Source organism: Phacochoerus africanus, chromosome X (genome assembly GCF_016906955.1).
Source record: "Phacochoerus africanus isolate WHEZ1 chromosome X, ROS_Pafr_v1, whole genome shotgun sequence".
Classification (NCBI taxonomy): Eukaryota; Metazoa; Chordata; class Mammalia; order Artiodactyla; family Suidae; genus Phacochoerus; species Phacochoerus africanus.
This window is the reverse complement of record NC_062560.1, coordinates 86,974,897-86,988,837: the sequence shown is the minus strand read 5'-3', so window position 1 is coordinate 86,988,837 and position 13,941 is coordinate 86,974,897. Positions and strand designations below refer to the sequence as shown.

General features: G+C 46.2%; 1 protein-coding gene across 1 annotated transcript in view; it reads right to left on the bottom strand.

The window, feature by feature from the left end:
* The window catches only part of DRP2 (dystrophin related protein 2), a 34,530-nt gene that overhangs the window by 1,332 nt on the left and 19,257 nt on the right, over window positions 1-13,941 (bottom strand). The window contains exons 13-21 of the mRNA XM_047764584.1: window positions 12,668-12,825; window positions 12,193-12,359; window positions 8,534-8,645; window positions 6,963-7,099; window positions 6,579-6,644; window positions 6,256-6,321; window positions 4,964-5,107; window positions 2,574-2,811; window positions 299-419 (exon numbers count right to left, since the gene is read on the bottom strand). Coding sequence (XP_047620540.1) covers window positions 299-419; window positions 2,574-2,811; window positions 4,964-5,107; window positions 6,256-6,321; window positions 6,579-6,644; window positions 6,963-7,099; window positions 8,534-8,645; window positions 12,193-12,359; window positions 12,668-12,825 — 1,209 coding nt within the window. The remainder of the gene's footprint in view (window positions 1-298; window positions 420-2,573; window positions 2,812-4,963; window positions 5,108-6,255; window positions 6,322-6,578; window positions 6,645-6,962; window positions 7,100-8,533; window positions 8,646-12,192; window positions 12,360-12,667; window positions 12,826-13,941) is intronic.

Here is a 13,941-nt window from a genome sequence, read left to right as displayed (position 1 = left end):
TTTAGGAAGAGACCTAGAGATTCTCTTGTGAGGCCAAGGAGCTGTGGTAGGACGCTGCCTGCTGAAGGGCAAACCTATGGCATTTGTATCTTCCAGGCACCTAGGTACCCACGAGATGTTGGGCACACATTTGTGGAATAAAGAAATGAAGGAATCAGTCAATAAGTCAATCTTCCTCCACCCTAAGCTCAAGGCCAGGAGGAGAAACCAGTCCCAGCTATAGCAGAACTTTGGGCAGGAGACCTGGGGCAAGACAAAGCCATGGAGGAAGGGGCTAAGAGGGGTCGGGGGAACTCACCTGCAGCCTCTGTGTCTGGAGTAGTCTGTCCCTTCTCCTGGGGGTGACTGCTTTCTGACTGCTGTGGTGAGGAAGCCAGGGACGAGCCTGCAGAGCCATTGCCATCCGATTCGGTAGGCGGCTAGCAAGAGGTAAAGCGTGGCTTAAGTGGCTTTGCATTCCTGACCTTACTTTGACAGACTCTTGAGCTTTGAAGGGTCTTTAGAGACCTCATGCCCAAGCCTTCTCTTTTTATTATTTTTTTTTTTCTTTTTACGATTGCACCTCCTGCAGCATATGGAAGTGCCCCAGCTAGGGGTCAAATCGGAGCCGCAGCTGCCGGTATACACCATAGCCACAGAAACACCAGATCTGAGATGTATCTGTAACCTATGCCGCAGCTTGAGGCAACACCAGATTCTTAACCCACTGAGCGAGGCCAGGGATCAAACCCACATGCTCATGGACGCTATGTCAGGTTCTTAACCGGGTGAGCCACAATGGGAACTCCTCATGCCCATCCCTTTGCCCTTGGACTTTAAGGAGCTTTTGGTGATGCCTCAAACAGTGGCATCCACTTTTAGGAAACTTCTTAGATATTCAGTTACCGAATAGCTTCTTTTTTCAACATGAATCAAAAGCTCCCAGTTCTTATCAGGATGGCATTGTCTCAAAAGATCTCTTGCTGTCATTTCAGCTATAATTAAGCTATTTAGAATGCAGTTCCCTTTGGAAATAGTAGAGTTGCACGCACACTTGGTTCATGACATAGTATCAAATGTTAAGACCTCCAGGAATTCATCTAAAGACCATACCTTGGAGGATCTAGAGAAGAGGCATGATGTGGTATTACTAGGTATGGCTAATGGCAATAAAAGGTAACATTTCTGAAGTGTTTATTATATTCTTGGCATCATGCTAAACTCTTTTCTTTTTTCTTTTTACAGCTGCACCTGCAGCATATGGAAGTTTCCAGGCTAGGGATCAAATTAGAGCTGCAGCCGGATGCTATGCCACAACCATGACAACACCAGATTCAAGCCGAATCTGTGACCTACACTGCAGCTTAGGGCAATGCTGGATCCCTAACCTACTGAGCAAGGCCAGGGATTGAACCTGCATCTTCACAGAGACCACGTTGAGCCCTTAACCTGCTGAGCCACAATGGGAACGCCCATTCTTTAAAGGAATTATTTCATTTTATGTTCACCACAATTCCATGAAGTTAGTGTACTTTTATCCCTGTTTCACAGATGCAGGAACTGGGGTTTAGTGATGGAAAATAACTCTCCTAACATCCTACAGCCACTAATTGTCAGAGCAACATTCAAACCCAGGGCTGTCTGACTCTAGAACTATACTACATCATATACACTACCTCTCAAAGAAGAAAGGGCCCAAAAGTAACAAGTGACCCTTTCACAGCAAAAATGTTTCTCTTGGGAGTTCCCGCTGTGGCACAGGTCGCTGCAGCAGTGTGGGTTTTTTGTCTTTTTTTTTTTTTTTTTTTTTTTTTTTTTTTTTTAGGGCTGCACCCGCAGCATATGGAGGTTACCAGGCTAGGGGTCCAAATGGAGCTGTAGCCGCTGGCCTATGCCACAGCCACAGCCACACCAGATCTAAGCCACATCTGCGACCTACACCACAGCTCATGGCAACACCGGATCCTTAGCCCACTGATCGAGGTCAGGGATCAAACCCATAACCTCATGGTTCCTAGTCAGATTCCTTTCCACTGAGCCACGATGGGAACTCCAGTGGTGTGGGTTTGATCCCTGGCCTGGCACAGTGAGTTAAAGGATCCAGTATCGCTGCAGCTGCAGCTCGGATTTAATCCCTGGCCCCAGAACATCCATATGCTGTGGGTACAGCCATAAAATAAAATGAAAATAAAAATCTTTCTCTTGGCAAGCATGTCCAAACTTGCTTCTTTCCAGCAAACATCTAAGAAGCAAAATCAACATTCTGGATGATTCTTTGAACTCTGTTCCTTCAATACCATATTCAAGTATGTGGGGAAGTGAGCCCTCCAAAGCCCTTCCTCTGCCCTCAGCCCCAAAGTGGCTTGAAAGTCACATGTAAGGACAGAGTGGAAGCTAGGTGCAAGAGAACCAGCCAAGCCATGTGACATACCAGCCCCTTCCTTCTCCATCCCCCGCCCCCTCCCCCCCCCCTTTCCTGGTTGCCAGCCCAGTTCTCTTCTGAAAGTCTTCTACCAGCCACTGCCAAGGAGCAGCTCTCACCCACCCTCTTGTGCTCGGATGCTGCTCTGGTCCTTCCTCGGCCCCAGCCTCACCTGCAGGAGCAGCTCCCTTAAGCGCTGCAGCTGGGACTCGAGTTGCTTGTTGTGGTCTTCGAGAATCTGCATGCGTGTCTCCAGGCGGCTCTTGTGCTGCCGAAGGATCCGAGCCTCAGCCAGCAGCTCCTCATTGCGGTGGTCCTGTGCCACCTCAGCAGGGCCCTCCCCCAGGGTGGGTGCCTCGGCAGCCTCCTCATGCTGCCACTTCAGGCGCCTCAGCTCTCCCTGGAGGATCCTGTCAAGGATGGAGAAGCCAAGTCCAATGGCCCTCATGGGGTATTGACTGTCCCAGGCCCACTGTCCCTTCCTACCTAGGTGTGAACAATCCCTTTGTTCTCCCATCCCCCCCCCCACCCCCCGCAGCAGCCGTGCTCTCTCTGGCTTGAATGGCCAAATCCACTTCCTCTTCAGCACGTATGTCATTTATTCTGCCATCCTTAGGCCACAGAGCACGGAGAGCTGACATTTCATATAACAAATGTCTCAGGGCTTTGATGTGCTGCCTCAGGGATTCATTCCGACCTTAAAATTGGACAGAAACACAGTCTGCAAATAAATGAGGCATTGGGGCCACTGACTCACCTACTCCATTTTCAGATTTTTAGATTCCAGGGGGAAGACCTAACATAAAGAAAAGATCACCCATCTTTTCTCTTCTCTCCATTACCCTCCTCCTCTGTCCATTTTAAACACCCGTTGTTGAGTCATCAAGGAAACAGATTCCAAAGAGATGATCTGTGTTGGGGCACATTACTTCTTCTTTTTCTTCTTCTTTTTTCTTTGCTTTTTTAGGGCCAACCCTGCAGCATGTGGAAGTTCCTAGGGGTTAAATTGGAGCTGCAGCTGCTGGCTTACACCACAGCCACATCAAATCTGAGCTGCATCTGCGACCTACACTACATCTCTCAGCAATGCTGAATCCTTAACCCACTAAATGAGGCCAGGGATTGAACCTGCATTTTCATGGATAACTAGTTGGATTCTTAAGCAGCTGAGCCACCACGGGAACTCCTGGGATATTACTCTTTATTTTTTGCAACTCTCTCCCCAGTGTTTCCCAGGGCCTCCCCACTGTTGCTCTAAAGCAGTGTTTCTTAAACTATCCATAGTGAAAAACCAGGGGGATTTTTCAATCCATTATGGATCAATATGTGGTCTGAATGTGCATGGCTAGTACACAGCTCATGCCACACAAGTTCAACAACACTCAAGCTGGTCTGTACCCTATTCAGTGAAGACAAGTCCACTAATTATGGGCTTGGATGTCATGGCAATGTCAAATTGCTCTAAAAGTTTTTTTAAAGCTGACTTTCTATTTATGTATTTATCTTGCTTTAAACCAGTAACAAATTGTAGATAGACCCTATTCTAAGAACTTGGTACTCCAAATACAGCCCACAGGCCCGCAGCATGGGCATCTTCTGGGAGCTGGTTAGAAGTGCAGGAAGTAAGGCCCCAGCCCAGCCCTGCAAATCAGATTCTGCATTTTACTGGGCTTTCCAAGTGCACACTAGTGTTTTAGAAGCACAGTTCTGGGATTGCTATTGATTCTACTACACATGACCAAAGTGGCTTGGACACTCCTCAAGACTCCTGTTGCCCTCCATGTGTTATGGAGGTCAAGGCCATCTGCAAAATCTTCTTCACCTTTTCTCTTCCAGTCCTCAAATGCTCAATGCAATTACTGTCCCCCTTTTATGGCTTTCACTAGGTGATAAGGATCTCCTTCCATTTCCAACAACTGAAAGTTCCTTGAGGGCAAAGATATGCCTCATCTCTTCTGGATTCTCTGTTTGCATTCTCTCTACTTGTACTACTGGGGACTTGTAGATATGTGGGTTGAGTTAAAGGGATTCAAATAATTATTGGGTGAGCTAACTTTTTTTTTCTTTTTCTTTTGTCTTTTTAGGGCTGTGTCCGCAGCATATAGAAGTTCCCAGGCTAGGGGTCAAATTGGAGCCTAGGCAGCTTATGCCACAGTCACAGCAATGCTAGACCTGTGATCTATGCCTCAGCTCAGAGAAATGCCAGATTCTTAACCCACTGAGCAAGGCCAGGAATCAAACCCACCTCCTCATGAATACTAGTCAGGTTCTTAACCCACTGAGCCACAGTGGAGCTGTGGGATAGCTCGCTTTTATTGAACCCTTCCAATAAGCCAGACATTGGCTAACATATTATATGCCTGATCATTTGATCTTCACAGGTGACTTGAAGAGGGACGTTCTATTATCATCATCATCCCTATATTACATATGAGGAAAGGGAAAATCGCAGAACATAAGCAACATGTTTAAGGCCACATAGCTAGAATGTGGAGATCCAGGACTTGAATTAAGCTGTCTGACTCTAGAACCCACGCAGATCTGTGCCACTGCCACACCCACCGGTTCTCATCCTCTAAGTGAGCCAGGATCTTTTCGAGCTCCCCCTTGCTTTCGGTGGCCATGCTGCATGGAGCCTGCTGTCCGAAGGCTGGCTCCCGGTCTGTGATGGGGCTGGAGTGCCGAAGCAGATACTGGTCCTCGTCTCTGTGGGGGGGAGGGGTGTGAGGAAAGGAGGTGGCCAGCCACTGAACCAGGAACAGCTCAGGGTGTGAGTCCTCAGCTCCCAGCTAAAGCCCCAGGAGACATATGCTGGAGGATTCCCTCTCTAAGTTACATAGACAGGGAAAGGCCATGTATTCGGGCTTAAGAGGGATGAAAGTAAAATAGATAACCAATAAGGCCCTACTTATAGCACAGGGAACTATACTTAATATTTTGTAATAACCTATAGGAGAAAAAAATCTGAAAGAAGAATACATATATATAATATGAATATATATTCTAGAATATACATATTATATGTATATAATCATATATGTATATGAATTACTGTGCTATATACCTGAAACTAACATGTTATTATAAATCAACTCTACTTCAATGAAAAAATTTTTTTAATTTTTAAGAAGGGAAACAAAGAGGGATGAAAGTATTCAAAGGTGGCAGGAGTTGTGGTTGGGGGTAGCAAGAGAGAGTGTTTTCAGAATGCTGGGGTTTCTGCTTCTACTTATAGCAACCAGGGAAACCATGAGCAAATTATTCCTCTCTCTGTGATGTTCCCCCATCCCACCCCCATTCGCTTTCTCACCACCACTGGAATCATTGCCTGCCTGAGTCCCAGTCCCAGGGCTAGATTTATCCATGTGGTAGCAGTTCCTAGGTCCTCTAGGGAGGCCAGGGACCTTCCTAGAGATGAAGGGTCCCTCCTCTGGGCTATAGCACCAGGGATTCTCTCTGGCCATGCTTTGGTCAAGTCTCTGGTGTCTTCCCAGAGTGGATGTGGCCCTAGATGGGGCATTGGCTCTGAGCATAATAGCTCACTTCTGCAACTTTATATGGGGGCATATTCTTCTTTCCTTGGAGTTGGGCATAGAAGGGTGGGATCTTGCAACAGGAAGGGACCTTGGCAGATGGCAGGGAGGTAATGCGTCATTCATGCCTCAGCTCAGTTGATAGAAGACAGACTGCTTCTCTTATTAAACACTGTGCCCCCAAGCAGCCTTCTGTACTGAGGGTGTCAAAGACCCTAACCACCACAACCCCCTCCTCTTAAAGATCTATCCTGCCCAAATGGTGGCAGAGGGATCCCAAAGAAAGCTATTCCTGGCAAATAAGCAGGTGTGAAAACTCACATGCTGTCATCTGGAGACAGGCTGTCATTAAAGAAGGAGCAATTTTGACTTTCCATCTCAGCAAGCCTGGGAAGAAAGAGCAGGAACAGAAGGGAGAACAGAATGTGAAGCCTGCTTACATCTCAAGGACTCTAATCCCACAACAGGATAATCAGCTTTGAGGGCTGTCCCAAGTGCCCCTCTCCCCAGGCATTGGGCCTCACTGGCTGCTGCACTATGTACTGTGCATGTCTCCTCAGCCCTGACCCCGTTCTCTTTGCCCCCACTGAAAAGCCTTCTCCCCTGGACTCCTTACAATTCCCCTCCCCCAAAGCTGGTGGTACCTGCTGGCAAAATGCTCAATGCGGGAGTGTGTGTCAGCGTGTGGCAACATCGGGGAAGAAGCTGGCCTAGAAGAAAGCAGCAGAGACTCAGAAGACCAAAGACTGGGTAGCCGAGCACACTGTTTCCTCCGCACCACTCTTCCACATACACACCACCCTACCACCGTCAAATTAGGAAGGACAAAAGCTGATGGGAACAAGATACAGAGATTTAATTCTAGTCTATTTCTTAGGTCAGATTCCTGGTCAGGCCCAAGCCAAACTGTCACTGGTTGGGTTGGCCCTGGAATACTGCCCTAGCCCACGTGGGACTCAGCCCCTTCACAGCACATCCCCAGGCTCAGTGAGGATGCCCGTGGTCCCTGCTCAGCCACCAATACTCACGTCTCACTGTAGTCGGCCTCCAGCACTGATTGCACAGGCAGATAACCTCGCTGAGGATGTTTGCTGAAATAATGCTTTGAGCGGAATTTGTTCTTTAAGGTAGTGGCAAAGTCCCGCATGTTTTCACTGGATGTGGTCTAGGGGGAGACAAGATAGAAAGACTCACCTTAAAGGGCTATTCCAGGGAGGTTTGGCTTCTCCCCTAGTGCAGGGAATGTGATAGTTCATTCTTGTTCATGTTTACCACACCCCACTCTTAGAAAAAGACCTAAAAGGATACATGCCAAACTGTGAACACTGGTTGCCTGTGGGAAGTTGGACTGGAGAGGTGGGGAACATTCTGAGGAGAGAAGGGGACTTCGTTTTAAACACCTCTATATAATTTGACTCTTTTATAATGATCTTCTATTTGTTAAATTTTAAACATCTTTTACATAAATTCTAGGGATGTAAATGATGAGCAGGAGCTACAGGATTATCAGTCTACCATCTTAAGCCAGTTTTCCATGTGTGACATTCATGATTTTTTTTTCTTTTTTGGCTGCCCCGGGGCACATGGAGTTCCTGGGCCAAGGATCAGATTTAAGCTACAGTCTTTCCCTATGCCACAACGCTGGATCCTTAACACCCTGCGCTGGGCCGGGGATTGAACCTGCATCCCAGTGCAGCAGAGACACTGCCAATCCCATTGCATTACAGCAGGAACTCCAATACTGTTTATTTTTAAATGATTATAAATGAAAAATAAAGGGCAAGGTCCCCGCTTCCACTGGATCACATATGTTTCTGTGCCTACGGAATTTGGAGAAGAGGTGACAACTCAGGGAGATGGATCATGGAGATGGGGAGGTAGGATGGAAGAGAGCAGCAGCGGGGGTGGGTAGCTAGGAATATGCTTGGGACTTTGAGAGTATCTGTGGGGAGAGAGGGATAAAGGAGTTTAGAGAGCAGAGTCAGCTCAGGAAGCTAAGCCTGTTGCTGTGCATCCTGAACACAACAGGGGAGAAATTCTATGACTAGAGTTCAGGGATGCTGACCCACCTGAGCCCTGGAGGCTGTCTGTGAAGGGCACAGTTTCCAATGAAACCCAAGTAGGTTTTGGGTAAAGGAAATGAAAGAACATACCTCCCCCCCCCCAAGAGATTGAGTAACGAATTTGAGCATAAGCATCAGTATTGACTAGAAGGGATGGAAGCAATGGCAAAGTGGCAGATGAAGCCCAGGAGGCATGAACAATTCAGGAAGCTAAGCAGGCAAAAGTAAAGTGAGGGAATAGAAGGTGAGTCATCTGCAACTGCCTTGCTCTATTTTTACCTGAGACTTTTCTCTACAGGAGAATAGTAAGTATCTTTTAGATGGCCAAGGGTATCCTATGCTGCTCTAGTGGGGGAGAAGCCCTGCTGGATGAACAGAGAGGTTGGGATCCCCCAAACTGGTGAATCACCAGGACTGTTTGGAGAATGCTCCCCAACAGAGAGCAGAATACAGTGAGCTAATGCCTGGCAAAGTGAATCAAGGGCCCAGAAGCTGAGAGCAGCCTGCCCCTCCTGCCCAGCCCAGAGGCTTCATACCGGGGTGTAATACTCCATGATGGGGTAGTGCAGTTTGTTGCCTTTGCTGGCCCTGCCTGTCAGGAAGCAGGTCTGGCAGATGTCCACGTTAAATTGTTTCAGACTCCGGTACCTTGGGGAGAGGAGAGGTGGCAGGAAAGAGGATCCAATGTACCATAGTGACCTCCCCCCTCCCCTAACATCCCAATATACACCCACATTAGAAGGGGACAAGGCATGGAGCCATAACCTCCTATATGGGGAGCACTGAATCACCTATACATCTCAGTGGCCTATACATCTAGTCTTCACTAGATGACGAGTCTTACCCCAGAGACCATAAATCTTTTTAGGGCTGCGGCATGTGGAAGTCTCCCGGCTAGCGGTCGAATTGGAGCTGTAGCTGAGGCCTATGCCACAGCCACGGCAACACATGATCCAAGCTGCATTTGTGACCTACACTGCCATTTGCAGCAGTGTATCCTTAACCCACTGAGCAAGGCCAGGGATTGAACTTGCATCCTCAGAGACACTATGTTGGGTTCTTAACCCACAGAGTCACAAGAACTCCCTCACCATATTTTTTAAAAAGGAGTGTGGGACAGGGGTAAAGATCTCATTATATCAAATAGCCTTCTAAACAAGGATGGCCCAAAAGGTATCACCACCTGACTGAGAAAAGGTACATTTCCAATATGAAGACAAGTGATTTTACCAGCCATAAGCAAGTTAGCTAAAAGTTATTCCCCAAAGTTATTTATAATAATAACTCTATTATGGTGGAATACAGACTGGCCCTTCAGATCCACTTCCAAAGCCTGATTGGACTGCCCCGACTTAGTAGCATAGGATGGTGAAATGTCTAGACTTAGCGCAGTCAGAGGACCTGCCATCTGGTCCAGGAGCTACGCTAGCCAGCTATGGGAATGCCACCTCTGTGCCTCATTTGCTTATAAAAAGCAGCATGTCTGTAAAGAGAGTATTGCTAGTGCTTTAAAAAGGCACGGCATTATAAATCATCTATACTTTAATTTTTAAAAAGTAAAAGAAAAAAAAGAAAACAGTGTCTAAACTGAGATGTTCTACTAGTATAAACATCATATTTTGAAGACATTCTGAAAAAAATGTAAAATAATGTAAAAAACAAGGTATAATAATTTTAATACTGATTACATGTTGAAATGATAAATGTTTTGGGTATATGGGGTTAACCAAATATATTACTAAAGTTAATATCACCAGTTTTTTTTGTTTTGTTTTGTTTTTGTCTTTTGTTGTTGTTGCTATTTCTTGGGCCGCTCCCGCGGCATATGGAGATTCCCAGGCTAGGGGTTGAATCGGAGCTGTAGCCACCGGCCTACGCCAGAGCCACAGCAACGCAGGATCCGAGCCGCGTCTGCAACCTACACCACAGCTCACGGCAACGCCGGATCGTTAACCCAGTGAGCAAGGGCAGGGACCGAACCCGCAACCTCATGGTTCCTAGTCGGAGTCGTTAACCACTGCGCCACGACGGGAACTCCTGTTTTTTTTTTTTTTAAAGGTAAGAATTCTATGGTGGCCTAGTGGTTAAGGATTCAGCCTTGTTACTGCTATGGCTTGGGTTCAGCCTCTGGTCCAGGAACTTACACATGCTGCAGGTGCAGCCAAGGGGTGAAAAAAAAAACCAACCAACAAGAAAATCTTTAAGGAAAGAAAAAGGTAAAAGCAAGAATTTTATGGGAGTTCCCTTTGTGGCTTAGCAGTTAAAAACCCGACTAGGATCCATGAGGATGCAAGTTCGATCCCTGGCCTCACTCAGTGGGTTAAGGATCCAGCATTGCCATGAGCTGTGATGCAGGTTTCAGATACAGCTTGGATTCTGAGTTGCTGTGGCTGCGGCATAGGCCAGCAGCTGCAGCTCTGATTCGACCCCTAGCCTGGGAACCTCCATGTGCTGTGGATGTGACCCTAAAAAGCAAAAAAAGAAAAAGAAAGAAAAAGCATTTTATGATGAAAGCCAAATTCAGGATAGCAGCTACTTTGTGGGTGGAGGGGGGAAATGCAATCAAGGAAACTTCAAATATATTGTTTTTTAATGCTCTTTTCCCCCCCTTTTTTATAAGGGCCACACCTGTGGAATACGGAAGTTCCCAGGCTAGGGGGCACATTGGAGCTACAGTTGCCACCTACACCACAGCAACACCAGATCCTTAACCCAATGAGCAAGACCAGGGATTGAACCCACATCCTCATGGATTCTAGTTGGGTTCGTTACTGCTGAGCCATGATGGGAACTCCCAAATATATTGTTTAATGTATTATATAATATGTAATATATAAATTAGTAGATATGTGAAATATATATATTATATAATATATAGCATATTGTAAAATATTATTTTCCTTCTTTTTTTTTTTCTTTTTATGGCTGCACCTGGAGCATCTGAAAGTTCCCAAGCTAGGGGTCAAATCAGAGCTGCAGCTGCAGGTCTACACCACAGCCACAGCAACACCTGATCTGAACCATATCTACGACCTACACCTCAGCTCACGGCAATACCGGATCCTTAATCCACTAAGTGAGGCCAGGGATGTAATCCACATCCTCATGGATACTATGAGGGGTTCTTAAACCACTGAGCCACAAAGAGAACTCCTTGTTTTATTTATTAACCTTGGTGGTGGGTGCCCACAGTGGGACACTGGAGCCAGCTCTTACCAGCTCGTGAGAGCCAGTTGTTAAAATTTTATGAATTCTCCAAGCCAGTTGTTAAATATAGTCATTATATAAAAATTAAGTCATATAAACTCATAATTAAGCAAATGGTATTAAAAACAAAGGTAATAAATACTCCACCTCATCACTTCCTATTTCACTATTATCTATTATGCTCTTGAGGTTGTCTACATCTATTGTACCTGATGGCGGAAATACTTTTTTGTCTTTTTAGGGCTGCACCTGTGGCATATGGAGGTTCCCAGGCTAGGGGTTGAATCAGAGCTGTAGCCACTGGCCTACACTGCAGCCACAGCAACACCAGATCTGAGCCGTGTCTGTGACCTACACCACAGCTCAAGGCAACACCAGATCCTTAACCCTCTGGGTGAGGCCAGAAATTGAACCTGCTTCCTTATGAATGGTGGTCAGATTCACTTCTGCTGAGCTATGATGGGAACTCTGGAAATACTTTAAATGGTGTGCAACCATGCATCTTTTCCGAACCTCCTATTGGCAGCTTGACATTGGCCATGGTGGGAGTATTTACATCATGGAAACTAGCCAATGCATAAATCAGGTTACTATTTCGCTTTCTGGACAGTAGGTTGTGAACCATCTGCCAGCACACATTTTGGTACAGAGTTCTCATATGTCAGGATGCTGGGGCTTCTGGGTTCTATTTAATACTCCCTGGGAAACACTGTGTAAATTACTTCCCTTTCTGTGTTGTTCTCCCACCCCATCCCCTTTTGCTTCTCTATATGATTTTATAGGTCTAAATATTTCATAATACCACTAAGACAAAAGAAAATATTTCATCATTTCTGTGCAATCAGAAAGATTATAACAGTATATAACAAATACAATAGATTAGTTGTAATTATCTAATTATGCAATGCATTGTTTTGTAATATATAATTCAAATGTAACATGGCCTATTTATTATTAATATCATTCCAGCAGATACTGCCTTCCCTACCTGAAGCCCTTGATGGGACACTGCCTACAGATAGAGCACTTGGTCTGATGCTTCACTTGTTCAGCAATGGTGACCCGATGCAGAACAGCCAGCCACACCATAGACTGGGGCTCCAAGTTGACCCATTCCAGGAACTGTGAAGCTTCAATAACTGGCTTCCCAGTGCTCTAGGGAAACAAGACCAATGGCAATATCTGAGGCCCAAAGTGTTTCATTCCTAGAATGACAGCCCTCTAGGGAGGTGGAGAAACAGCCAGGCCTGTTCTTCAGAAATGTCCACTTTCAACTGTGTCCTAGTTGGTCCTCCCCGAAGGAATTGGACCCTAGAAGCTCAGAGAACTCTCTGCCCTCTTATTCCAGCCCAACAAACTTCCCTACCCCTGAGTACTTCAGATCAAAACCCTAGCTCTTGTCTTCCCTTCTGCCCACCCTCCCTCCTTCCTTTCCTTTCCTCCCTCCCTTATTCCATACTCACAAAACGGAAGCAACTACGGACACTGGGCTCCACGTTGCTGCCGCCAAAGGCTGCTACTTCCCCCAGCTGACGGGGCACCTGAATGGCCTCATGAAGCAGGACACCAAGGTGGCGTTGGTCACACTGACTGCCTGAGTTGGCCACTTGGCTGAAGAGGTCTGCTGGTCCCACGGAAGTCATGGCCAACCCCAATCCACAAATGGCCAGAGAAGGAGCAGAAAAAGAAGACAGGGAAAGAGCAAAGCACATCGACTTAGCTAATGATGTTGGCAACTGGAATACCTAAAGGTCCATCTATTACCTCCTAGAAGCCCAGAAGTTCTAAAAAACTGCATTCTCTGGGTGCAAAGAGAAAAAAGTGAGAGAGACACAAGGAAGGAGAGTATCAGAAAGAAAGGGGAATCAAGGGGGGGAATACAGATGGCAAGCTGTGTGTGAGAGTAGTGTCAGACACAGATGTGACACTGCTGGGAAAAAAGATTCTTGAGAAGCTAGATGAAGGGGTAGGGGGTTCAATGGTGCCGGAATATGAGTCTCAGTTGGTCTGTCCTATCCCTTTCTGTTCATATAGCCCATGTAGTCTGATACTGCAGTAATCTGGTGATTATCTGCACAAATGGAAAGAAACACTGCCATGGATAATCCAAAAAGAGGAGATAATTTGACACAGTCAATCATCGGAGAATTAGCTCTAAATGACTGTGGAGCAGATTCTGGTATTTACATTTGAATATGGGCTACATCTGCCTTTGTGGGAACTTCCCCATCCCACCCCAACCTTAGAAAACCTCCTCCAGAGGTTCTCGCCTATCTGCTTCATACCTCACCAGGGCCCAGGAAATCAACAAAAGTAGAAGGCAGAGGGCCTGGGTTTTAGTTCTGGATCCATTATTGAGTAGCTGGTAAAACCTTGGGTAAGTCAGGAACCTCTCTATGCTGCAGTTTCCTTACTTGTAAATTGAGACTAAATCATCACTATCCATCCCATCTCAAAGGACCATTGAGAGAAGTAAATTATGTCATAGCTAGGAACATGCTTTTTAAAGTCTTCTTCTTTGGAGAGTTTTCTTATACTGCTGTCATCCCTCTCCTGTGAGCTGATATAGCACATATCCTCTGCCATTCAGATTATTCTAATTAGCACTCTAAAAAAATGCTTTCTGTGTACTTCTGTCTCCTCCTCTGGACTTGAAACCACTTGAGGCAGGGACCATGTCTAATTGGACCTTGTACTCACCACATTTAGCATAGCAGTCAGCACACATTAAGCACTT